This window comes from Oncorhynchus gorbuscha, linkage group LG03, assembly GCF_021184085.1.
Source record: "Oncorhynchus gorbuscha isolate QuinsamMale2020 ecotype Even-year linkage group LG03, OgorEven_v1.0, whole genome shotgun sequence".
Classification (NCBI taxonomy): Eukaryota; Metazoa; Chordata; class Actinopteri; order Salmoniformes; family Salmonidae; genus Oncorhynchus; species Oncorhynchus gorbuscha.
This window is the reverse complement of record NC_060175.1, coordinates 6,955,911-6,983,768: the sequence shown is the minus strand read 5'-3', so window position 1 is coordinate 6,983,768 and position 27,858 is coordinate 6,955,911. Positions and strand designations below refer to the sequence as shown.

The following is a 27,858-nucleotide window of genomic DNA, read 5'->3' as shown; positions in this document are numbered from 1 at the left end:
AAAGCCACCCAATCACCCTTTGTTGACTCTAAAAGCCACCCAATCACAATTTGCTGACTCTAAAAGCCACCCAATCACACTGCTGGCTCTAAAAGCCACCCAATCACACTGCTGGCTCTAAAAGCCACCCAATCACCCTTTGCTGACTCGAAAAGCCACCCAATCACCCTTTGCTGGCTGATAGAGAGAATTGTGTTTGAACAAATACAAATGCTATTTTTTATTTTAGAGAACAAGTTACCTACTGACTTTCAGTATGCATATAGAGAAGGGCACTCAATTTCTACTGACTCAGATGACTGATGATTGGTTAAAATGTATAGTACACTGCTTTAGACCACACCCCCACGGTGCACTACTTTAGACCAGACCCCCACGGTGCACTGCTTTAGACCAGACCCCCACGGTGCACTGCTTTAGACCCCCACGGTGCACTGCTTTAGACCAGACCCCCACGGTGCACTGCTTTAGACCCCCACGGTGCACTGCTTTAGACCCCCACGGTGCACTGCTTTAGACCCCCACGGTGCACTGCTTTAGACCCCCACGGTGCACTGCTTTAGCCCCCCACGGTGCACTGCTTTGGACCCCCACGGTGCACTGCTTTGGACCCCCACGGTGCACTGCTTTGGACCCCCACGGTGCACTGCTTTGGACCCCCACGGTGCACTGCTTTGGACCCCCACGGTGCACTGCTTTGGACCCCCACGGTGCACTGCTTTGGACCCCCACGGTGCACTGCTTTGGACCCCCACGGTGCACTGCTTTGGACCCCCACGGTGCACTGCTTTGGACCCCCACGGTGCACTGCTTTGGACCCCCACGGTGCACTGCTTTAGACCCCCACGGTGCACTGCTTTAGACCCCCACGGTACACTGCTTTAGACCCCCACAGTGCACTGCTTTAGACCCCCCACAGTGCACTGCTTTAGACCAGACCCCCACGGTGCACTGCTTTAGACCAGACCCCCACAGTGCACTGCTTTAGACCAGACCCCACGGTGCACTGCTTTAGACCAGACCCCCACGGTGCACTGCTTTAGACCAGACCCCCACGGTGCACTACTTTAGACCCCCACGGTGCACTACTTTAGACCCCCACGGTGCACTACTTTAGACCCCCCGGTGCACTACTTTAGACCCCCCGGTGCACTACTTTAGACCCCCCGGTGCACTACTTTAGACCCCCCCGGTGCACTTACTTTAGACCAGACCCCCCGGTGCACTACTTTAGACCAGACCCCACGGTGCACTACTTTAGACCAGACCCCCCCGGTGCACTACTTTAGACCAGACCCCCACGGTGCACTACTTTAGACCAGACATTTAACATTACATTTAAGTCGTTTAGCAGACGCTCTTATCCAGAGCGACTTACAAATTGGTGCATTCACCTTATGACATCCAGTAGAACAGTCACTTTACAATAGTGCATCTAAATCTTAAAGGGGGTGGGGGTGAGAAGGATTACTTATCCTATCCTAGGTATTCCTTAAAGAGGTGGGGTTTCAGGTGTCTCCGGAAGGTGGTGATTGACTCCGCTGTCCTGGCGTCGTGAGGGAGTTTGTTCCACCATTGGGGGGCCAGAGCAGCGAACAGTTTTGACTGGGCTGAGCGGGAACTGTACTTCCTCAGTGGTAGGGAGGCGAGCAGGCCAGAGGTGGATGAACGCAGTGCCCTTGTTTGGGTGTAGGGCCTGATCAGAGCCTGGAGGTACTGAGGTGCCGTTCCCCTCACAGCTCCGTAGGCAAGCACCATGGTCTTGTAGCGGATGCGAGCTTCAACTGGAAGCCAGTGGAGAGAGCGGAGGAGCGGGGTGACGTGAGAGAACTTGGGAAGGTTGAACACCAGACGGGCTGCGGCGTTCTGGATGAGTTGTAGGGGTTTAATGGCACAGGCAGGGAGCCCAGCCAACAGCGAGTTGCAGTAATCCAGACGGGAGATGACAAGTGCCTGGATTAGGACCTGCGCCGCTTCCTGTGTGAGACAGGGTCGTACTCTGCGAATGTTGTAGAGCATGAACCTACAGGAACGGGCCACCGCCTTGATGTTAATTGAGAACGACAGGGTGTTGTCCAGGATCACGCCAAGGTTCTTAGCGCTCTGGGAGGAGGACACAATGGAGTTGTCAACCGTGATGGCGAGATCATGGAACGGGCAGTCCTTCCCCGGGAGGAAGAGCAGCTCCGTCTTGCCGAAGTTCAGCTTGAGGTGGTGATCCGTCATCCACACTGATATGTCTGCCAGACATGCAGAGATGCGATTCGCCACCTGGTCATCAGAAGGGGGACCCCCACGGTGCACTACTTTAGACCCCCGGTGCACGGTTTAGCACCCCAGCTTTAGACCCCCACGGTGCACTGCTTTAGACCCCCACGGTGCACTGCTTTAGACCCCCACGGTGCACTGCTTTAGACCCCACGGTGCACTGCTTTAGACCCCACGGTGCACTGCTTTAGACCCCCACGGTGCACTGCTTTAGACCCCACGGTGCACTGCTTTAGACCCCCACGGTGCACTGCTTTAGACCCCCCCCACGGTGCACTGCTTTAGACCCCCACGGTGCACTGCTTTAGACCCCCACGGTGCACTGCTTTAGACCCCCACGGTGCACTGCTTTAGACCCCCACGGTGCACTGCTTTAGACCCCCACGGTGCACTGCTTTAGACCCCCACGGTGCACTGCTTTAGACCCCCACGGTGCACTGCTATAGACCAGCCCCCCACGGTGCACTGCTTTAGACCCCCACGGTGCACTGCTTTAGACCAGGTTCCCTTGCCCAACAGACGGACGCCTCAGCCTCTTACCTTGCCCAGCTGTTGATGAACACTCAGGTTGTACATCATCACAATCCCATCCAAAATCTCCAGCAGGGACTTCTCTGTGATTGGATGGTCGGGCTCTTCCAACGGTCGCCCCAGCAACAGGCCGTCGTTACCATGGCTTCCCTCGACTTGAGGAGAGGAAGGGAAGAAAGGAAACATCATGTTCCTAACCTGGTGTTCCGACTAGACATCCAGGTAATAATAGGTCAAAAAGTACTAGACCATTTCTAGAGGTGAGGAATAGATTTTCACACTCATCCGCAGATAATTGGCACCCCACTACATTTTCTGTACTTTAGCCTTGACATCTGTCAACTAAACTCTATATTTACAGTGGTGGTTGAAAGACAGAAAGCGAGAGAGTGAAAGACTGAGAAAGAGAGATAAATGTTCTCAATACGAACTCCATATATATTCAAGGTAAAAAGCCACTCACTGTCCTCCTCAGTCCTCTGCTCCACGGCCAGGGTGCGAACTTTAACTTTCTCCGGGGGTGCCAGGGGTCGCCTGGGAGTCATGAGGCTGACGGCAGCAGTACTCAGGAAACGATTGGCTCGGCCCAGAGTGGGAGAACTGAGCCAGCTGGGTCTGGCCAGGGCACCACCCATAGCCACCGCTCCAAAAGGCCTCTGTTACAGGACAAATAAACATGAAGCGCTCCAATACATAGAGACATGTTGGTAACACTGTGGAATGACAGTAAGTCACCCATCACTGTATATGGGGGCGGCAGGAAGCCTCGTGGTTAGAGCGTTGGGCCAGTAACCGAAAGGTTGCTGGATTGAATCCCCGAGCTGACAAGGTAAAAATCTGTCGTTCTGACCCTGAACAAGGCAGTTAACCCACTGTTCCCCGGTGGGCCGTCATTGTAAATAAGAATTTGTACTTAACTGACTTGCCTAGTTAAATAAAGGATGGATTAAAAATTATTATAATAATAATAATAAATAGACCTGTCAGCAACTAGTGTGTCTGAAATAGCTGAATCCACTCATTTGAAAGGGTGTCCACATACTTTTGAAAATGTAGTGCATTACCCCATTACTACCTGGTACCGTCGCACAGAGACTCGGTACCGTCGCACAGAGACTCGGTACCGTCGCACAGAGACTCGGTACCGTCGCACAGAGACTCGGTACCGTCGCACAGAGACTCGGTACCGTCGCACAGAGACTCGGTACCGTCGCACAGAGACTCGGTACCGTCGCACAGAGACTCGGTACCGTCGCACAGAGACTCGGTACCGTCGCACATAGACTCGGTACCGTCGCACATAGACTCGGTACCGTCGCACATAGACTCGGTACCGTCGCACATAGACTCGGTACCGTCGCACATAGACTCGGTACCGTTGCTCCTTGTACATCGCCTCATTGTTATTTTATTGTGTTACCATTTCCCATTTTCTCTTATTTGGTAATTTTTAGAACTTTTTAACTCTGCATTATTGGGAAAGGGCTTGTAAAATGAGCATTTCACGGTCAAGTCTGCACCTGTTATATTCGGCGCATGACAAATAAAACGTGATTGAAAATGCTGTACCCCCAAAAAAAAGGGAGAATTTAGTGGTGGAATCAAGTCCCCAGTCAAATCAAAATGTTTTCAGTCTAAGTGGAGGATATTCATGAACAGGAGTGTGGAGGATGACACCTTAGTCTGTACCTGAGCTGAGCCACTCTCCTCCTCCTCATCCAAATCATCCATAGAGGTAGCCTGGATCTCAGCCGGGTCCATGAGGATGTTGGCTTTGGAGGCCAGGTCATCTAGAAGCAGAAACAGACAAACACAGCACAACAATTACATCATAATACAACGGACAGGCTGGTTCCCGTCTCGGGACAGGCTGGTTCCCGTCTCGGGACAGGCTGTGTCCCGTCTCGGGACAGGCTGTGTCCCGTCTCGGGACAGGCTGTGTCCCGTCTCGGGACAGGCTGTGTCCCGTCTCGGGACAGGCTGTGTCCCGTCTCGGGACAGGCTGTGTCCCGTCTCCATGATCTTTGGTTTCAAACCATTAGAATGTTTAAACGAGTTCTAACCACCAGGAAGCTACCCTCTCCTGCCAAGCACAACCAGGAAGCTACCCTCTCCTGCCAAGCACAACCAGGAAGCTACCCTCTCCTGCCAAGCACAACCAGGAAGCTACCCTCTCCTGCCAAGCACAACCAGGAAGCTACCCTCTCCTGCCAAGCACAACCAGGAAGCTACCCTCTCCTGCCAAGCACAACCAGGAAGCTACCCTCTCCTGCCAAGCACAACCAGGAAGCTACCCTCTCCTGCCAAGCACAACCAGGAAGCTACCCTCTCCTGCCAAGCACAACCAGGAAGCTACCCTCTCCTGCCAAGCACAACCAGGAAGCTACCCTCTCCTGCCAAGCACAACCAGGAAGCTACCCTCTCCTGCCAAGCACAACCAGGAAGCTACCCTCTCCTGCCAAGCACAACCAGGAAGCTACCCTCTCCTGCCAAGCACAACCAGGAAGCTACCCTCTCCTGCCAAGCACAACCAGGAAGCTACCCTCTCCTGCCAAGCACAACCAGGAAGCTACCCTCTCCTGCCAAGCACAACCAGGAAGCTACCCTCTCCTGCCAAGCACAACCAGGAAACTACCCTCTCCTGCCAAGCACAACCAGGAAGCTACCCTCTCCTGCCAAGCACAAACAGTTCTACACAACCAGGCTATATACAGTAGAGGGACTATATACAGTAGAGAGGCTATATACAGTAGAGGGGCTACATACAGTAGAGAGGTTATATACAGTAGAGGGGCTACATACAGTAGAGAGGTTATATACAGTAGAGAGGCTACATACAGTAGAGAGGCTACACACAGTAGAGAGGCTATACACAGTAGAGAGGCTACACACAGTAGAGAGGCTACACACAGTAGAGAGGCTACACACAGTAGAGAGGCTATATACAGTAGAGAGGCTATATACAGTAGAGAGGCTATACACAGTAGAGAGGCTATATACAGTTGAGAGGCTACATACAGTAGAGAGGCTATACACAGTAGAGAGGCTATATACAGTAGGGAGGCTACTATGCATATATGATAAACAGAGAGTAGCAGCAGCGTAAGAGAGGGGTTTGGGGGGGGGGTGCAACACAATGCAAATAGTCCAGGTAGACATTTGATTACAGTCATTATTGTGACAGTCTAGTGATGTTGATAGGTTGATTGCTATGGTGATACAGAGAATTCATTACAGCGTCAGTGCTGACCTCTAAAAGTGTCTGGATATTGTTGCTTACACTTCTGATCAACCCAGAAGCATCGTAAATCTACAAGTCTATTAAAATCAGATCAGAGGACGTATCCATAAATCTAGAACGGGTCAGATGTATTTGCAGGGCCAGGTTCCACCTCCCAGTACTGTGGAACAGAGGGGACACGTTGTTCATGGTCAGGTGGGGAGGCCACTGCTGCTGCCGTCGACAAATCCAGGTCCTAAACTACTCTAACTTCAAATCCATCACATTAGTGGGCTAAGTCCCAAAACACATCCAATTTCCCTACACTGTGCACTACTTTTGACCAGAGCTCTATAACCATAGGTCAAAAGTAGTGCACTATGAAGGGAATATGGTGCCATATGGTACTCAGGCCACGTCCAAAACAATCCATCACCAGCCAGCTTCTCCTCCTCCTCCACGGAAGCGGTTGAGCTGCTGCTCCTCCACGGAAGCGGTTGAGCTGCTGCTCCTCCACGGAAGCGATTGAGCTGCTGCTCCTCCACGGAAGCGATTGAGCTGCTGCTCCTCCACGGAAGCGATTGAGCTGCTGCTCCTCCACGGAAGCGGTTGAGCTGCTGCTCCTCCACTGAAGCGGTTGAGCTGCTGCTCCTCCACTGAAGCGGTTGAGCTGCTGCTCCTCCACTGAAGCGGTTGAGCTGCTGCTCCTCCACTGAAGCGGTTGAGCTGCTGCTCCTCCACTGAAGCGGTTGAGCTGCTGCTCCTCCACTGAAGCGGTTGAGCTGCTGCTCCTCCACTGAAGCGGTTGAGCTGCTGCTCCTCCACTGAAGCGGTTGAGCTGCTGCTCCTCCACTGAAGCGGTTGAGCTGCTGCTCCTCCACTGAAGCGGTTGAGCTGCTGCTCCTCCACTGAAGCGGTTGAGCTGCTGCTCCTCCACTGAAGCGGTTGAGCTGCTGCTCCTCCACTGAAGCGGTTGAGCTGCTGCTGCTCCTCCACTGAAGCGGTTGAGCTGCTGCTGCTCCTCCACTAAAGCGGTTGAGCTGCTGCTGCTCCTCCACTGAAGCGGTTGAGCTGCTGCTCCTCCACTGAAGCGGTTGAGCTGCTGCTCCTCCACTGAAGCGGTTGAGCTGCTGCTCCTCCACTGAGGCGGTTGAGCTGCTGCTCCTCCACTGAGGCGGTTGAGCTGCTGCTCCTCCACTGAGGCGGTTGAGCTGCTGCTCCTCCACTGAGGCGGTCCTCCACTGAGCTGCTGCTCCTCCACTGAGGCGGTTGAGCTGCTGCTCCTCCACTGAGGCGGTTGAGCTGCTGCTCCTCCACTGAGGCGGTTGAGCTGCTGCTCCTCCACTGAGGCGGTTGAGCTGCTGCTCCTCCACTGAGGCGGTTGAGCTGCTGCTCCTCCACTGAGGCGGTTGAGCTGCTGCTCCTCCACTGAGGCGGTTGAGCTGCTGCTCCTCCACTGAGGCGGTTGAGCTGCTGCTCCTCCACTGAGGCGGTTGAGCTGCTGCTCCTCCACTGAGGCGGTTGAGCTGCTGCTCCTCCACTGAGGCGGTTGAGCTGCTGCTCCTCCACTGAGGCGGTTGAGCTGCTGCTCCTCCACTGAGGCGGTTGAGCTGCTGCTCCTCCACTGAGGCGGTTGAGCTGCTGCTCCTCCACTGAAGCGGTTGAGCTGCTGCTCCTCCTCCTCCTCCTCCACTAAAGTGGTTGAGCTGCTGCTCCTCCTCCTCCACTAAAGTGGTTGAGCTGCTGCTCCTCCTCCTCCACTAAAGTGGTTGAGCTGCTGCTCCTCCTCCTCCACTAAAGTGGTTGAGCTGCTGCTCCTCCTCCTCCACTAAAGTGGTTGAGCTGCTGCTCCTCCTCCTCCACTAAAGTGGTTGAGCTGCTGCTCCTCCTCCTCCACTAAAGTGGTTGAGCTGCTGCTCCTCCTCCTCCACTAAAGTGGTTGAGCTGCTGCTCCTCCTCCTCCACTAAAGTGGTTGAGCTGCTGCTCCTCCTCCTCCACTAAAGTGGTTGAGCTGCTGCTCCTCCTCCTCCACTAAAGTGGTTGAGCTGCTGCTCCTCCTCCTCCACTAAAGTGGTTGAGCTGCTGCTCCTCCTCCTCCACTAAAGTGGTTGAGCTGCTGCTCCTCCTCCTCCACTAAAGTGGTTGAGCTGCCCCCCCCTACAGACCCCCGCCATACACACCCCCCTCCCCCTACAGACCCCCGCCATACACACACACACACACCCCCCTCCCCCCTACAGACCCCCGCCATACACACACACACACCCCCTCCCCCTACAGACACCCGCCATACACACACCCCCCCCCCCCCACAGACCCCCACCATATACACACACACAGACCCCGCCACGCGTTCCCTCTAAATCAACGGCCATGGAACCCTGGAAACCCAACTCGTTTCCTCACTACACAAAATCAACGCAGCCGGGCAGTCTTCTCAGTGGAAAAACAAACACATTGGATACATTGGATACATTGTAAATGAAAACAGGCACGATTTAAAGCTCAGCTTATTTCATTAAAGGGGAGTACAAGATGTTCCACTCTACTCTTCTCCAAGGCTATCAAGGCACTGCGTTTCACCACACAGCCTAAATAATAATTTAAACAAATCTTTATCCTCGTATAAACTTGTCCGAGATGATCACAACAACCACTTCCTGTGTATCCACAAGCACTAAAATAAGAGCACTTTATTGTCCATTGTACTTACAGTTCACAGAAATATGTTTTTTTTTTTTTAATCAAGCTTTCCACAAGGCCTCAGATTGAAGCAGTAAAAGGCACTGTCCGACTACTCCATAGAGCTGGAAACAGGCAGTTTGTGGTAGGGAAGGACAAAGAGTACACCTCCCTCTAGTGGTTCTCATAGGCAGCACACTATTCCCTATAGAGTACAACAGCATGAGTCATAATACCCATAAAACCTGGCAGTCACACAAGGAAAAGGTTCGTTTTTCCACCATTCGTGTGGATTTTAGAAACACTTCAATAAGGGCTGTGTTTTGTGTACCCTGGCCTGACGCTTTGATAACAGTGTAAATCGCACTCTGACAAGGTGACTTTTGTTATTATTTTGGTCTGGCGTTTTGAGAGGTTTACTTTACTGCGGGAAGACATTGATCTGTTAGCTGGTACCCTCTGGACAGCAGATCATTAGTATAGCTAGTAGACAAGGTTATGTCGTCTTATTTAGTCCTATCTGCTATGGAGGTTTTAAAATGTATTGGGTATTCAAACATTTATTTTTTAGGTAGAATTACTGTCATGTTATTGATGTTTATTTTTTAGGTAGAATTACTGTCATGTTATTGATGTTTATTTTTTAGGTAGAATTACTGTCATGTTATTGATGCCAAATTGTAAACCTTATTTGCACCTTCATTATTCCAGAACCAATGGGTGTGCCTGAGTCTCATCACCTCTCAACTAGATCAGCCGTTTCAACCTGGAACACTATTCTCCTTATTTGGTCTGCTGGCATGTTAGCAGATACCAGACTTCCTGAAAAGCAGGAGTGTGTTTTCAGAAAGTATCTCAAATACACCCCCCCCCCAGGAACTTGGGGAACATGCATCCCAAGTCTCCAATGGTCCCAATACTGGTTGATGTACAGACCTAAGTGACGACACAGTCTAAAATGGTCCCAGTACTTGATGTACAGACCTAAGTGACCACACAGTCTAAAATGGTCCCAACTGGTTGATGTACAGACCTAAGTGACCACACAGTCTAAAATGGTCCCAATACTGGTTGATGTACAGACCTAAGTGACCACACAGTCTAAAATGGTTCCAACTGGTTGATGTACAGACCTAAGTGACCACACAGTCCGAAATGGTCCCAATAATGGTTGATGTACAGACCTAAGTGACCACACATACACTTCCATCGTTCACACACAGATCACCATAGTAACTATGATTACTAACCTGGGACACAGATCACCAGAGGAACTATGATTACTAACCTGGGACACAAATCACCATAGTAACTATGATTACTAACCTGGGACATAGATCACCATAGTAACTATGATTACTAACCTGGGACATAGATCACCATAGTAACTATGATTACTAACCTGGGACATAGATCTATAGTTCATGGCTCCCGAGTGGCGTAGCGGTCTAAGGCCCTGCATCTCAGTGCAAGAGGCATTACTACAGTCCCCGGTTCGAATACAGGCTGTATCACATCCGACCGTGATGTGGACTGCCATAGGGTGGCGCACAAATGGCCCAGTGACATCCGGGTTTGGCTGATATAGGCCATCATTGCAAATAACAATTTGTTCTTCCCTGACTTGCCTAGTGAAATAAAGGCTACATTTAAATAAAAATAATTTAAAAAACTTGCAGCAACTGCAGCACAATCAATAGGAGGTGAACAGTGCCTGGTGCTGAAAATATAGTTAACTTGTTATGCAAGTTTTGCACACCAACAGATGGAGAAAACCTACACCAGTGCAGCAATGCAATCTTAATTTTAATGTGACTTTACAAAACAACAAGAGGGCTTAATTGGAGCCTATTTCTCAGTTGTTTCTGTCCATGACTGATGCAACACGAAAAAAGCATTAAAGACCGAGTTAATGAGTACTTGAGGTCACGGAGAAAGTCTGGACATGGCCTGATCTCCCTTTTGTAAGGAATTAGGCACTTTCTCATGTTTACTACAGTATGTACTGTAGGCGATGTTTATTTGTCACACTGCACAGTAACCTAATTAACAAATTAAGGTGGCTTATAACTTCAAAATGCTTTCAAATCCAAAATGTAAAAGCATATTGTACAGTCCATCATCATCTTTATGCTTTCGTTAATAAAATGATGATAAAAATACTCTTTCAAATGCAGATGTTGATTTAGTTACGGATCCATAACAAATTACTATGGGAATAAATATCACTGATTTACAGAAATATTGGAACAAATTTGTCTAATGAAGGCAAACAATTTAGAATCCTCCAATCCTGTAGTCTACTCCCGACCGTCACGTTGTACAGCGCCATATATTCCATTCCATCCTAATGGAAACTCTGAGGGTTTCGTTTTTCTCCGTATAGAAACACCATAATATTAATCAAATTAATTTAGGGAAATTTCTTCAAATCAATCCCAAATACAATGTTATTACAGAAAAGGTTTTAAATTCTCTGGTTATGCCAATATGGAAGACGGTCAAATGCTTCTCAAAGATGCCCTCTGGTGGTCAAACTAGCACTAACAGAAAAAAAATGGCTGACAATTAAATAACATGCCACAGAATGCTGCAGCAGCCCGCAAGGTGTGATGCAGTATGACATAACTATTAAAAGAAGGACCCACTGTTTTGATAAGTCACCTAGTCTGAAATAGCTTTTTAAATCTATCAAAACGCCACGCCAGGGAAAGCCTCCATTTAACACAGATTCGGTTTGAAAAGGTTACATTTAAAAAATGGTGGGGAAAAAATTATTGGAACCAGTTCTGTGATTGCTAGGTTTTATGAGTATTACGACGTGTCCACTGTAGGGCACTATATAGTGCTAAGTAATTAACCCAAATTTTATTTTTGTATAGAATTTTTTTACTAATTGACCAATGTTCTGTAAGCGCAATGCGAAGTGTCTCTTGAGATAAGTCAAATCAACTGTGCCGATGTAGTAGGGCGTTATAGTTTCCAACAGGCCAATATTTGACAAAATTAGCACGTTTTCTGCGCTAAACTAACTACAATGACCATAATACATTGCGCGCCTACTTGTCCGGTCTGTGTGGTTCACCAACTACTTCTCAGACAGAGTTCATTGTGTCAAATCGGAGGGCCTGTTGTCCGGACCTTTGGCAGTCTCTATGGGGGTGCCACAGGGTTCAATTCTCGGGCCAACTCTTTTCTCTGTATACATGAATGATGTCGCTCTTGCTGCTGGTGATTCTCTGATCCACCTCCATGCAGACAACACCATTCTGTTTTCCTCTGGCCCTTCTTTGGACACTGATAATAAACCTACAAATGGGCTTCAATGCCAAACACTCCTTCCGTGGCCTCCAACTGCTTTTAAATGCAAGTAACACTAAATGCATGCTCTTCAACCGATTGCTGCCCGCACTGGCCCGACTAGCATCACTACTCTGAACTAGAGGTCGACCGATTAATCGGAATGGCTGATTAATTAGGGCCAATTTCAAGTTTTCATAATCGGAAATCTGTATTTTTGGACACAGATTTTACCAATTATTATTATTATTATTTTTTTACACCTTTATTTAATCTTTATTTAACTAGGCAAGTCAGTTAAAAACACATTCTTAGTTTCAATGACGGTCTAGGAACGAACGGTGGGTTAACTGCCTATTTCAGGGGCAGAATGATAGATTTTCACGTTGTCAGCATGGGGGATCCAATCTTGCAGCCTTACAGTTCACTAGTCCAATGCAATAACGACCTGCCTCTCTCTCGTTGCACTCCACAAGGAGACTGCTGTTACGCGGATGCAGTAAGCCAAGGTAAGTTGCTCGCTAGCATTAAACTTCTTATAAAAAACAATCAATCATAATCACTAGTTAACTACACATGGTTGATTCTAATTACTAGATTTTATCTAGTGTGTCCTGCGTTGCATATAATCTGACTGAGCATACAAGCATACAAGTATCTAAGTATCTGACGGAGCGGTGGTAGGCAGAAGCAGGCGCGTAAACATTCATTCAAACAGCACTTTCTTGCGTTTTGCCAGCAGCTCTTCGTTGTGCGTCAAACATTGCGCTGTTTATGACTTCAAGCCTATCAACTCCTGAGATGAGGCTGGTGTAACCAAAGTGAAATGGCTAGCTAGTTAGCGCGTGCTAATAGCGTTTCAAACGGCAGGAACTAATGGGGATCCATAATAAACCCCTGGAAGAGTAGCTGCTGCGTTGGCAGATACTAATGGGGATCCATAATAAACCCCAGGAAGAGTAGCTGCTGCCTTGACAGGAACTAATGGGGATCCATAATAAACCCCTGGAAGAGTAGCTGCTGCGTTGGCAGATACTAATGGGGATCCATAATAAACCCCAGGAAGAGTAGCTGCTGCGTTGGCAGATACTAATGGGGATCCATAATAAACCCCAGGAAGAGTAGCTGCTGCCTTGACAGGAACTAATGGGGATCCATAATAAACCCCAGGAAGAGTAGCTGCTGCCTCGGCAGGAACTAATGGAGATCCATAATAAACCCCAGGAAGAGTAGCTGCTGCGTTGGCAGATACTAATGGGGATCCATAATAGACCCCAGGAAGAGTAGCTGCTGCCTCGGCAGGAACTAATGGGGATCCATAATAAACCCCATGAAGAGTAGCTGCTGCGTTGGCAGGAACTAATGGGGATCCATAATAAACCCCAGGAAGAGTAGCTGCTGCGTTGGCAGGAACTAATGGGGATCCATAATAAACCCCTGGAAGAGTAGCTGCTGCGTTGGCAGATACTAATGGGGATCCATAATAGACCCCAGGAAGAGTAGCTGCTGCCTTGACAGGAACTAATGGGGATCCATAATAAACCCCAGGAAGAGTAGCTGCTGCGTTGGCAGGAACTAATGGGGATCCATAATAAACCCCTGGAAGAGTAGCTGCTGCGTTGGCAGATACTAATGGGGATCCATAATAGACCCCAGGAAGAGTAGCTGCTGCCTTGACAGGAACTAATGGGGATCCATAATAAACCCCAGGAAGAGTAGCTGCTGCCTCGGCAGGAACTAATGGGGATCCATAATAAACCCCAGGAAGAGTAGCTGCTGCCTCGGCAGGAACTAATGGGGATCCATAATAAACCCCAGGAAGAGTAGCTGCTGCCTCGGCAGGAACTAATGGGGATCCATAATAAACCCCAGGAAGAGTAGCTGCTGCCTCGGCAGGAACTAATGGAGATCCATAATAAACCCCAGGAAGAGTAGCTGCTGCGTTGGCAGATACTAATGGGGATCCATAATAGACCCCAGGAAGAGTAGCTGCTGCCTCGGCAGGAACTAATGGGGATCCATAATAAACCCCATGAAGAGTAGCTGCTGCGTTGGCAGGAACTAATGGGGATCCATAATAAACCCCTGGAAGAGTAGCTGCTGCGTTGGCAGATACTAATGGGGATCCATAATAGACCCCAGGAAGAGTAGCTGCTGCCTTGACAGGAACTAATGGAGATCCATAATAAACCCCAGGAAGAGTAGCTGCTGCGTTGGCAGGAACTAATGGGGATCCATAATAAACCCCTGGAAGAGTAGCTGCTGCGTTGGCAGATACTAATGGGGATCCATAATAGACCCCAGGAAGAGTAGCTGCTGCCTTGACAGGAACTAATGGGGATCCATAATAAACCCCAGGAAGAGTAGCTGCTGCCTCGGCAGGAACTAATGGGGATCCATAATAAACCCCAGGAAGAGTAGATGCTGCCTCGGCAGGAACTAATGGGGATCCATAATAAACCCCAGGAAGAGTAGCTGCTGCCTCGGCAGGAACTAATGGGGATCCATAATAAACCCCATGAAGAGTAGCTGCTGCCTCGGCAGGAACTAATGGGGATCCATAATAAACCCCATGAAGAGTAGCTGCTGCCTCGGCAGGAACTAATGGGGATCCATAATAAACCCCAGGAAGAGTAGCTGCTGCCTTGGCAGGAACTAATTGGGATCCATAATAAATACAAGTAGTGAGAGATTTCAATCTCGCCAAAAATCTATACAAAACAAGCCCAATGCGTTTCTATGGGTTTATTTTGGACCTTAACTTGCCGCCTGTCTTCCTTCGGGACAACTCCTCCCATTTTTAGGGCGGAGACATGAGCATCTCATCATTATATAGAGATATCTGGTGGGGGGGGGGGGCAGACACAGCGAGGAAGAGAAGAGAGAACATGCGATCGAGAGTGATAGCATAGGCTATGCTGCAGCAAATGTAGGCCTCTCTGTCACAAGAGAAAAACAATTACCATGATGAGATGATACATGCATTGTGAAATGCACTCAATGTCCCCAACCTGAGCGTTGACGATTGATCGTGCAAATAGCAGACAGAACGCCGTAGCCAGTAGAGAAGTCCGATTTAGTCATTGCATATTACTTAACAGTTCCTGTCACGTCATGCTGTTCATTTAAATTAATTAATTTAAATAAATAAAAAAAATCGGTTTCTCGCAATTATTTATACCCAGGAAAAGGGTTTGGGCTTTAAAATCTCAGTAACCCGGTTCCCACTATTCAACCCTAAACAGTACATGAATAGAAAAGGTGTGTACAGTAGTAGTTGTCGTTATCTAGGATGAGCCTTGACAAGAATACAGTATACAAACACACATAAGTTAGGTAAAACAGTATGTAAACATTATTACAGTGACCAGTGTTCAATGACTATGTACATAGGACAGTAGTCTCTTAGGTGCAGGGTAGAGTACCGGGTGTTAGCTGAGCTGGCTAGTAACAGTGACTAAGGTTCAGGGCAGGGCACTGGGCGGAGGCCGGCTGGCTAATGGTGACTGCGTACATAGGACAGTAGTCTCTTAGGTGCAGGGTAGAGTACCGGGTGTTAGCTGAGCTGGCTAGTAACAGTGACTAAGGTTCAGGGCAGGGCACTGGGCAGAGGCCGGCTAATGGTCACTACATAACAGACTGACGGGTCTGGACGCTTGATGCACCAGTACCATCTCTGTGATCAGGCTATGACTCGGGTGGTGGAGGTCCTTGATCATCTTCTTGGACATAAAGACACCGGGTGGTGTAGATGTCCTGGAGGACAGGCAGTGTGCCCCCGGGTGATACGTTGGGCTGACCGCACCTCTAGAGAGCCCTGCGGTTGCGAACAGTGCAGTATCACAGGTAGGGATTCAGGTGTTGAAGGCTGAGCTGGAGTCAATGAACAGCATTCCTCCTGCAAGGCGCAATGGAGTCATCTGTGGATCTGTTGGGGCGGTATGCAAATTGTAGTGTGTCCAGGGTGTCGGGTAAGATGCGGGAGGTGATCCTTAACTAGCCTGCAAAGCACTTCAGGATGACAGAAGTGAGTGCTACCGGGCGATAGTCATTTAGTTCAGTTACCTTCGCTTTCTGGGATACAGGAAGAATGGTGGACATCTTGAAGCAAGTGGGGAAAGCTGACTGGGATAGGGAGAGAAACTACTGTGTGTGGCTTGGGCCAAAACAAGTTCATTTCATAGGGAATCGGGAACATTTCAGACTTGCCTCTATTCTCAAAGCCATTTCTGTACAACGCGGTGTCAAGAGGGATTTGAGAACTTGTCTTGAGCTGATATAATTCCTGAAAGTGGGTGAACTTATTAACACATTTCCTTATCAAACCAAGTACATCCATATCAAAACCACATTATTTTCAGCACGCTAGCTTTAAAACTCTTTTCAGAATTCTAGCTTTAAAACTCTTTTCAGAATTCTAGCTATAAAACTCTTTTCAGAATTCTAGCTATAAAACTATTTTCAGAATTCTAGCTATAAAACTCTTTTCAGAATTCTAGCTTTAAAACTCTTTTCAGAATTCTAGCTTTAAAACTTTTTCAGAATTCTAGCTTTAAAACTCTTGTCAGTCAATAGCATTCTTTTGGACGTATTTCTCTGCATCAAAAGAAAGGTAGAAGACTGTTGTTTCAAACCTTTGAGGGTTTTCTTCAGATGAGAGAGAAGGCCTCCAAGTCGCTGCAGGTCAAAGTAGTCCACCTTCCCATTGTAGAAGAGCTGAGGCGGAACATAGGCCTCTGTAGAGGGAGAGGAGGGGAAGAGTGGAGAGAAGGAGAAAATAATTAGCATTACCATTGAGATGGTAGATGAAGACAGGGCTATTGTGAGTAATTACCCATAAAGTAATTAAGATAATCATAAACTCAGTCCCCTGAGCAATAGGATGAGGGGGGGGGGGGTTATAAAGGACACATGGCTAAGGAAAAGCTTTTCTGTGAAATATCTCCCATGTCCTATTAATACCAGGGGACGAGATGCCCTTCATGTAGTTGGCTAAGAGTATAATGGGTACAGGGGAAAAGTGAGCAGAGCATTTAGTACAGGACAGGGTTCGTACAGACAGTGGCAAGTCAAATTCAAGGATTCAAGTCAAATTCAAGACAAAGCTAACTAGCGTTAGGGCAATGATTAGAAGTATATGGTAACAGCTAGCATGCTAACACTAGTTAACAACTTCCTTCAAACTTCCCCAGTCTCATGAAGGGTTTCAATTGTTAAACAGCCACCACTAACATTGAGTGGCTGTTGCCAACATACTGACTCAACTCCAGCCACTTTAATAATGGGAAAATTGATGTAATAAATGTATCACTAGTCACTTTAAACAATGCCACTTAATATAATGTTTACATACCCTACATTACTCATCTCATATGTATATACTGTACTCTATACCATCTACTGCATCTTGTTTACATACCCTACATTACTCATCTCATATGTATATACTGTACTCTATACCATCTACTGCATCTTGTTTACATACCCTACATTACTCATCTCATATGTATATACTGTACTCTATACCATCTACTGCATCTTGTTTACATACCCTACATTACTCATCTCATATGTATATACTGTACTCTATACCATCTACTGCATCTTGTTTACATACCCTACATTACTCATCTCATATGTATATACTGTACTCTATACCATCTACTGCATCTTGTTTACATACCCTACATTACTCATCTCATATGTATATACTGTACTCTATACCATCTACTGCATCTTGTTTACATACCCTACATTACTCATCTCATATGTATATACTGTACTCTATACCATCTACTGCATCTTGTTTACATACCCTACATTACTCATCTCATATGTATATACTGTACTCTATACCATCTACTGCATCTTGTTTACATACCCTACATTACTCATCTCATATGTATATACTGTACTCTATACCATCTACTGCATCTTGCCTATGCCGTTCTGTACCATCACTCATTCCTATATCTTTTTATGTACATGTTCTTCATCCCTTTACACTTGTGTGTCTATAAGGTAGTTGTTGTGAAATTGTTAGTTAGATTACACGTTGGTTATTACTGCATTGTCGGGAACAAGAAGCACAAGCATTTCGCTACACTCGCATTAACATCTGCTAACCATGTGTCTGTGACAAATACAATTTGATTTGCAAAAAAAGCCTGAAGTATCCCTTTAATAGAAGTAAATTGACATTGTATTCTAGCTCAGCCGTAAGGGTTTCCCCTAGACACACTGGTCCAAGATCAGCTTTGAGGGCTCCTCCAAATCGTGTATTATCCCACTGTTGGTATAATAGAAGTAACTTGACATTGGGCTGTTGAATTCCCCCACTCGAAGTTTGAAGTTGGGTCGTTGTTGAATTACAGTGGCATTTGGGCATGGCGTTTACATTTTTTATAAAAATAAAAAATAACTGTGGGTACATTTTCCCCATTCTAAATCAACTAATATGGTAGCTTAATGACTTTAAATCATTTCTACCATTATGATAACATTGTGTAACGCCAACGATGGTAACGCCAACGATGGTAACGCCAACGATGGTAACGCCAACGATGGTAACGCCAACGATGGTAACGCCAACGATGGTAACGCCAACGATGGTAACGCCAACGATGGTAACGCCAACGATGGTAACGCCAACGATGGTAACGCCAACGATGGTAACGCCAACGATGGTAACGCCAACGATGGTAACGCCAACGATGGTAACGCCAATGTCATATTTTAGAAAAAAATTCTGACATGTAGGCAACAAATCTTCAAATCTAAAATGGTCCCTTAAAAATGATTTACTAAAGTGGTATGATTAATCATTTTGCTCACCATATTATCGCCTTTCAAAAACAGTTTAAATAGCCAAGATTAAAAAGAGATACAATTTGGAGCACACTTCCCATTCCACATAACGGTAGGCAGGCTTCAGCGCGTCGCACACCACTTCTCAATGAGCTGGAGGCAGTAGACATTGTGAAAACATGTACTTCAATCCGGAACGCTTTATTACATATTATGGGGGCAAGTTTACCTTGTTTCAAAGTAGCCAAAATATAGGCCAATTCTTTTAAAGACTTCCATATGCCATTGAAACCAGTAGCCCATTTCTCACACGTTATATGGTTTCCTTTATTGTCTTGAAGGCAAAGGCATTATCCTAGTCATATTAGCATCCCATGCTAGTTGATGATTATCCTAGTCATATTAGCATCCCATGCTAGTTGATGATAATCCTAGTCATATTAGCATCCCATGCTAGTTGATGATTATCCTAGTCATATTAGCATCCCATGCTAGTTGATGATTATCCTAGTCATATTAGCATCCCATGCTAGTTGATGATTATCCTAGTCATATTAGCATCCCATGCTAGTTGATGATTATCCTAGTCATATTAGAATCCCATGCTAGTTGATGATTATCCTAGTCATATTAGAATCCCATGCTAGTTGATGATTATCCTAGTCATATTAGCATCCCATGCTAGTTGATGATTATCCTAGTCATATTAGCATCCCATGCTAGTTGATGATTATCCTAGTCATATTAGCATCCCATGCTAGTTGATGATTATCCTAGTCATATTAGTAACACATGCTAGTTGATGATAATCCTAGTCATATTAGCAACCCGTGCTAGTTGATAATCCTAGTCATATTAGCAACCCGTACTAGTTGATAATAATCCTAGTCAACCCGTGCTAGTAGATAATAATCCTAGTCATATTAGTAACCCGTGCTAGTTGATGATAATCCTAGTCATATTAGCATCCCGTGCTAGTTGATGATAATCCTAGTCATATTAGCAACCCGTGCTAGTAGATGATAATCCTAGTCATATTAGCAACCCGTGCTAGTAGATGATAATCCTAGTCATATTAGCAACCCGTGCTAGTTGATAATAATCCTAGTCATATTAGCATCCCGTGCTAGTTGATAATAATCCTAGTCATATTAGCAACCTGTGCTAGATGATAATCCTAGTCATATTAGCATCCCGTGCTAGTTGATGATAATCCTAGTCATTAGTAACCCGTGCTAGTTGATGATAATCCTAGTCATTAGTAACCCGTGCTAGTTGATGATAATCCTAGTCATTAGTAACCCGTGCTAGTAGATAATAATCCTAGTCATATTAGCAACCTGTGCTAGATGATAATACTAGTCATTAGTAACCCATGCTAGTAGATGATAATACTAGTCATTAGTAACCCAAGCTAGTAGATGATAATCCTAGTCATATTAGCAACCCGTGCTAGCTGATAATAATCCTAGTCATATTAGCAACCCGTGCTAGTTGATGATAATCTTAGTCATATTAGTAACCCGTGCTAGTTGATGATAATCCTAGTCATATTAGCAACCCGTGCTAGTAGATGATAATCCTAGTCATATTAGTAACCCGTGCTAGTAGATAATAATCCTAGTCATATTAGCAACCCGTGCTAGATGATAATCCTAGTCATATTAGCAACCTGTGCTAGTTGATGATAATCCTAGTCATATTAGTAACCCGTGCTAGTAGATAATAATCCTAGTCATATTAGCATCCCGTGCTAGTAGATAATAATCCTAGTCATATTAGCAACCCGTGCTAGTAGATGATAATCCTAGTCATATTAGTAACCCGTGCTAGTAGATGATAATCCTAGTCATATTAGTAACCCGTGCTAGTAGATGATAATCCTAGTCATATTAGCAACCCGTGCTAGTAGATGATAATCCTAGTCATATTAGTAACCCGTGCTAGTTGATGATAATCCTAGTCATATTAGCAACCCGTGCTAGTTGATGATAATCCTAGTCATATTAGCAACCCGTGCTAGTTGATGATAATCCTAGTCATATTAGCAACCCGTGCTAGTTGATGATAATCCTAGTCATATTAGCAACCCGTGCTAGTTGATGATAATCCTAGTCATATTAGTAACCCGTGCTAGTAGATAATAATCCTAGTCATATTAGCAACCCGTGCTAGTAGATGATAATCCTAGTCATATTAGCAACCCGTGCTAGTAGATAATAATCCTAGTCATATTAGCAACCCGTGCTAGATGATAATCCTAGTCATATTAGCAACCCGTGCTAGTAGATGATAATCCTAGTCATATTAGTAAACTGTGCTAGCTGATAATAATCCTAGTCATATTAGCATCCCGTGCTAGTTGTTGCATCTTTAAATCTTCCCTCTTTCGAAAATTCGAACGGATATTTTCATCTCCGTCTCATGAAACAGCTCTCATGTGCGGTGCGCTTTTGACAGTGTTTTCTCGCAAGATGCATTACAGGGGGGAAAAAAAAGAAAAAAAAATCCTTGTGCGTATTGCTGCACTTATGAGGTGATGAAATAAGAGTTGATCAACAGTGTAAACCAAACGTTCTGATCTGTTGCATCAGACTAATTGTATTATTTGTTGATGTAGCCTAACGGCTAACGGATTGTATGAATTTGGAATATATCATCCCACAACTGTAGCAGATTTAGTTTGGAATAGGTCATTTCTTCAAATCAAATCAAATTTTATTTGTCACATACACATGGTTAGCAGATGTTAATGAGAGTGTAGCGAAATGCTTGTGCTTCTAGTTCCGACAATGAGGTGATAACCAACAAGTAATCTAACTAACAATTCCAAAACTACTGTCTTATACACAGTGTAAGGGGATAAAGAATATGTACATAAGGATATATGAATGAGTGATGGTACAGGGCAGCATACAGTAGATGGTATCGAGTACAGTATATACATATGAGATGAGTATTCTTTCTCCCAGAGAACAGCAAGCTGACCAGTAGTATAGGTAAACGTTTCTACTATGGGGGGGGTTAGTAGATAGACATAAGCTAGTGACTTTGCTGTTCGTTACTCGTCTTGTTGGCAAAAGTAAAATGTGGACAAGTACTGTAACATCTTCAAATGCACATCTGAATTTGAGAAGAAGACGCACGCTGTTTCATGTTGGGTTCATATGAATTACCAAAATGTCAATGAGATTTCTGTCATTCTGAGCACTGTGCGTGGACACCCTAATCAGGTTACGCACCCAATGCATTTGGGTCTGGTAAATTTAAATGCTGCTGGTGAAAAGGCTGGCGCCACATTTTCCTAACGAAAATCCTGGTCTCTCTCTGTGTCTCTCCCTCTCCTCAACCCTCCGCCCGCCTGCCTGCGCCCGCCTGCCTCCGCCCGCCTCCCGCCCGCCTGCCTCCGCCCGCCTGCCTCCGCCCGCCTGCCTCTCTCCCTCACCGTCGCTGCTGACGCAGCCAGGGTTCCTCATCTTCCCTTCGTCCCAGTAGCTCCTTACGGCCGTGATGAGCCGATGCAGGAAACACACCATGTATTCTGGAGGACACAGAGCTGTGGGGTGCTGAAACACACACACAGGAAACACCATGTATTCTGGAGGACACAGCACTGTGGGGTGCTGAAACACACACACACCATCCGTGTAACACACACACACACACAGGAAACACATCTCTTACCCCTCTGTTGCTGGCGTTCTCCTGTAGAAACTTCCTGAACTTATTCAGGAATATGTACCGCGATGCTTCACCCTGTGAGAGACAGAAGCAGCGATGGTCAGTGAGAGTTGGAGACGTTTTATAACAGAAGAACTGCATTATAAAAATCGGAGGACACCAGAAAACAACAGCAGTCACGTTGAGTTTGGATTCCCCCAGATATCCTGAACATGAGCTAACATGTGTTCTTTTCCTCGTGAAGCAAACGGCCTCCAACGAATAAGTGTGTCAACGTTGACATTTTCTGTATGTACATTTCAGGGGTTTAAAAACCATTTGGTTAAAAAATAAAAGGCCAAAAATGAACGTGGAAAGCAAAAAGGGACGTACCGTTCCTTTGTCCTTGTTGTTAAGCATCAACTTCAGGATCTGAACCTGCAACTCCTCCACCACTGACAGGACAGAAGAGACCGCACAGCTGAGCCAGAGCATCAGAATAATAACATTTTTTTGACATCTGCAGTTGTCACAAAGAGCTTTCACAGAACCAGGCCTAGACCAGAGAGAGCTTTCACAGAACCAGGCCTAGACCACAGAGAGCTTTCACAGAACCAGGCCTAGACCAGCGAGCTTTCACAGAACCAGGCCTAGACCAGAGAGCTTTCACAGAACCAGGCCTAGACCACAGAGAGCTTTCACGGAACCAGGCCTAGACCACAGAGAGCTTTCACGGAACCAGGCCTAGACCACAGAGAGCTTTCACAGAACCAGGCCTAGACCACAGAGAGCTTTCACAGAACCAGGCCTAGACCACAGAGAGCAAGCAGAAGCAGGAACAGAAGCATACAAAAGGAGGGAAGGAAGAAAACATAGAGAGAAACCCAAACCCCTTCTGGCTGTAGACAGGCAGACAAATGTGATGGGGAATTTGTAGTGGACATGACTAACCCTCGATCCTCTTCTTAAGCCTCTGACAGCCTCTCTCGTAGGCCCGGCGCCTCAGCCTCTCCTCGGCACTCTCATCTTTAGACTCCTTTCCCTAGTCACACGAGAGGGGACAGATTGTACTGTATTATCTTGTTGTTATCACTTTGTTACATTCTTAGAAATAAGCAGTGCTACCTATAACCATAAAGAATTCTTTAGTTGTCCCCGTGGGGAAAAACCCCTCTGGAAAATAAAGATTTGTTTTTAGTTCCAAGTGGAACCCTTTCACTACCAGAGGGTTTCCCTAAACTCGGTCCTCAGGATCACAAGGGGGTTCACGTTTTTGGTTTGTGCCCCTAGCACTACACAAGAGAACACTTTTTTTTCTTTGTAGCTAGAAATGCTATGCGCTTCTGAAACAAACAAAAAAAATGGTAGCCAAATCATGACATCCTTTTCAGAGCCGTGATAGGCTGTACCTCTTTGTCGAAGCGTGTGGGCCACCAGGTGGTGGGGATGAGTTCCTCTAGTCCCGCCTCCTTCACCCTGAGAGGAGTCTTAATGTAGAAGAACACCACTGAGCGCAAAACATCAAACGTGTTGAGAGTTAAAGATAATACAGATTATATACATGCAAAAACGCACCAGACAACACGCTAACACGCGCCCAACAAACACGCTAACACGCGCCCGACAACATCCTACACATATCAAGCAACACAGCGTGCAAGATTAAACAGTTGAAGACTACACAGACAATCAAAATATACTGTAAACACATTTCACACGGGTTTTAGGGGTCCAAGGACAGAGCCATAGGGGACGTGTCGTATGGCAGACTCTTATCCTGACCAACTAAAGAGCATTTAAAATTGATGAGATAACTAACTACACTGTCTCAAACTCATGCATCGCAAGTTCATAACCACTTAGCGTAGCCTAGTGGTTAGAGCGTTGGACTAGTAACCAGAAGGTTGCGAGTTCAAACCCCGAGCTGACAAGGTACAAATCTGTCGTTCTGCCACTGAACAGGCAGTTAACCCACTGTTCCCAGGCCGTCATTGAAAATAAGAATGTGTTCTTAACTGACTTGCCTGGTTAAATAAAGGTAAAATAAAAAAAATAAAAAAATAAAAAATTATGAAGCATAATAAGCACTTCATTAACCAATGAAAGGATATAGAACATTGCTGAGCAGATACTTCCTGGACTTCTCATGGCGCAGAATAGCTGTCGTCAAACGAAGGTAGTGAATCTGGAGAAAGTCAGAAGACAAATTACAAGTAATATATGCCATTTAGCAGACGCTTTTATCCAAAGCGACTTACAGTCATGTGTGCATACATTCTACGTATGGGTGGTCCCGGGGATCGAACCCACTACCCTGGCGTTACAAGCGCCATGCTCTACCAACTGAGCTACAGAAGGACCACAAGTCATATGCAGTCACAATTACCATTACAATACATTGAATATACACACCCCAAACCCACAGGACCCACCCACCCACCCCACAGGACCCACCCACTCCCCAGGACCCACCCACCCCACAGGACCCACCCACTCCCCAGGATCCACCCACTCTCAACACCCAGGACCCACCCACCCCACAGGACCCACCCACCCCACAGGACCCACCCACTCCCCAAGATCCACCCACTCTCAACCCACAGGACCCACCCACCCCCACAGGACCCACCCACCCCCATGATCCACCCACTCTCAACCCCCAGGACCCACCCACCCCCAGTGGGGGCCGTCCTGAGTGCTTTATGGACTGTTTAAAATATTTCGATGGATGCGGATTGTGATGTACCGGGGGGAAAGCATGAATGTTAGGAGTACCGGTAAATGTATTAAGAAACCACTCCCACCCACCCCAGTAAATAACAGCAGAGCTGCTGGACATTTTTAACCACCTCTCTCAGATTGTAACCTCAACAAGCTCTCCTCTGCTAAATGTGACAAGGACGAAATGAAACAGATCCTACTCCTAACACACACACACACACACACACACTCTCTCTCTCTCTCTCTGCTCTGCTCAATGACAAGGACAAACTGAAAGACACCCAACTCCTTCAAACACAGCTGCTCCTGTGACGCATCTAAGGTTAAACATCAACGTCGTAAATTATTTATTTTTTAATTTACGAGGTACTTTTTGAATTAACCAACTATGGATATGACACCAAGGTGATATCTGATAGACTGTTTATCATCTCCTCCTCTGTGTCCTTCATGTGTTTCAAATGACACCCTATTCCCTACCGAGTGCACTACTTTGACTAGGGCAACATAGGGCACAGGTCCAAAGTTGTGAAAATTGAGGCCCTGGACAGAAGAGGCAGGTAGGCTCAATGCTGTAGGATTGATTTGAGAAAGCTGACTGGAATATGTTCAAAAATATTAATCCACCCAGGACTCATCCATCCACATTGAGGAATATATGTTGCCAGTCACAGGCTTCAATAGGAAATGTGTTGATGATGTGCCCACAATAATAGTCATCATCATCATCATGAACCGGACATACCCCAACCAAAAACCCTGGATGTACGGAGATATCCATACCATGCTGAGAGGCATTGCAGCATTCAATGTCATCAGGGTTTGTTCTGCTGACTCGGTGGAGCGACGCGTTCAAGGCAAGCAGGTACGAGCTCCACAAATCCATTAGGGACGCATAGAGCCACTACAGACTCAAACTTGAATTGATGTTCGACAACTCAGACTCCGCATTGCATGATGCAAGGACTACAGACTATCCATGACTCATCTCATCTTTATTGAAGACTCATCATATGATTGAGTGTAGTCTGGCCCAGGAGTGTGAAGGTGAACGGAAAGGCACTGGGAGCAATGAACTGCCCTTGCTGTCTCTGCCTGGCCAGTTCCCCTCTTTCCACTGGGATTCTCTGCCTCGAACCCTATTACAGGGGCTGAGTCACTGGCTTACTGGGGCTCTTTCATACCGTCCCCGGGAGGGGTGCGTCACTTCAGTGGGTTGAGTCACAGACCAGTCTTCCTGTCTGTGTTGCCCCCCCCCCCCCTTGGGTTGTGCCATGGCGGAGATCTTTGTGGGCTATACTCAGCCTTGTCTCAGGATGGTAAGTTGGTGGTTGAAGATATCCCTCTAGTGGTGTGGGGGCTGTGCTTTGGCAAAGTGGGTGGGGTTATATCCTGCCTGTTTGGCCCTGTCCAGGGGTGTCATCGGATGGGGCCACAGTCTCCTGACCCTTCCTGTCCCAGCCTCCAGTATTTATGTGTCGGGGGGGGGATAGGATCCGTCTGTTTTATCTGGAGTATTTCTCCTGTGTCCAGTGTGAGTTTAAGTATGCTCTCTCTAATTATCTCTCAGGACCTGAGCCCTAGGACCATGCCTCAGGACTACCTGGCCTGATGACTTCTTGCTGTCCACAGTCCACCTGGCTGTGCTGCTGCTCCAGTTTCAACTGTTCTGCCTGCGGCTATGGAACCCTGACCTGTTCACCGGACGTGCTACCTGTCCCAGACCTGCTGTTTTCAACTCTAGAGACAGCAGGAGCGGTAGATGATCGGCTTGAAAAGCAACTGACTTTACTCCTGGTCATGTTACACCCTGATTATTACATTTGAATCTATGAATGTTTGAACATCTTGGTCATGTTCTGTTATAATCTCCATCTATGAACGTGAACATCTTGGTCATGTTCTGTTATAATCTCCTGTTGGTCATCTAGAACGAACATCTTGGTCATGTTCTGTTATAATCTCCACCTGGCACAGCCCCCACCCCATAGCCTGGTTCCTCTCTAGGTTTCTTCCTAGGTTTTGGCCTTTCTAGGGAGTTTTTCCTAGCCACCGTGCTTCTACACCTGCATTGCTTGCTGTTTGGGGTTTTAGGTTTTAGTTTCTGTACAGCACTTTGAGGTATTAGCTGATGTACGATCCTTCTTTAACCCGTCTTCTCCCCTTCGTCTACACTGATTGAAATGGATTTAACAAGTGACATCAATAAGGGATCATAGCTTTTCACCTGGATATACCTGGTCAGACTGCGTCATGGACCGAGCAGGTGTTCTTAAATGTTCTGCACACTCAGGGTACACCTGTATACAGGTACACACCGTATCCTGTACATTGCACTACTAAAACTAGGAACTAGTGTGACAGTGGACCCACACCTGAAAACTCTCCCTCTGCTGCTGTTATACATAGCTTACAATTTGGCTCATTTAACCCACCCTCCTCTCCTTTGTAACTATGTCCCCACGTCATTGCTGTAAATGACAATGTCTTCTCAGTGAATTTAGCTGGTAAAATGAAGGCTAAATTTAAAACATTTAAAAACATTTTAAAACATTGGACCCACAACAGAGAATTCTCCCTCTGCAGCTGTTACACGGTGACATTGTGAAAACACAAACATGACAGGATGGGACTCACCTATGTGTGAGAGTGCAGCAAAGGACTAGTC

General features: G+C 46.5%; 1 protein-coding gene across 4 annotated transcripts in view; it reads right to left on the bottom strand.

The window, feature by feature from the left end:
• Nucleotides 1-27,858, bottom strand: part of LOC124025296 (E3 ubiquitin-protein ligase RNF123) — a 236,401-nt gene that overhangs the window by 189,889 nt on the left and 18,654 nt on the right. For all 4 annotated transcript variants that reach the window (XM_046338860.1, XM_046338863.1, XM_046338861.1 and 1 more), the window contains exons 14-23: nt 24,581-24,654; nt 23,879-23,996; nt 23,421-23,511; nt 22,863-22,924; nt 22,494-22,565; nt 22,255-22,375; nt 16,637-16,738; nt 4,489-4,589; nt 3,263-3,455; nt 2,809-2,954 (exon numbers count right to left, since the gene is read on the bottom strand). In XM_046338860.1, coding sequence (XP_046194816.1) covers nt 2,809-2,954; nt 3,263-3,455; nt 4,489-4,589; nt 16,637-16,738; nt 22,255-22,375; nt 22,494-22,565; nt 22,863-22,924; nt 23,421-23,511; nt 23,879-23,996; nt 24,581-24,654 — 1,080 coding nt within the window. The remainder of the gene's footprint in view (nt 1-2,808; nt 2,955-3,262; nt 3,456-4,488; nt 4,590-16,636; nt 16,739-22,254; nt 22,376-22,493; nt 22,566-22,862; nt 22,925-23,420; nt 23,512-23,878; nt 23,997-24,580; nt 24,655-27,858) is intronic.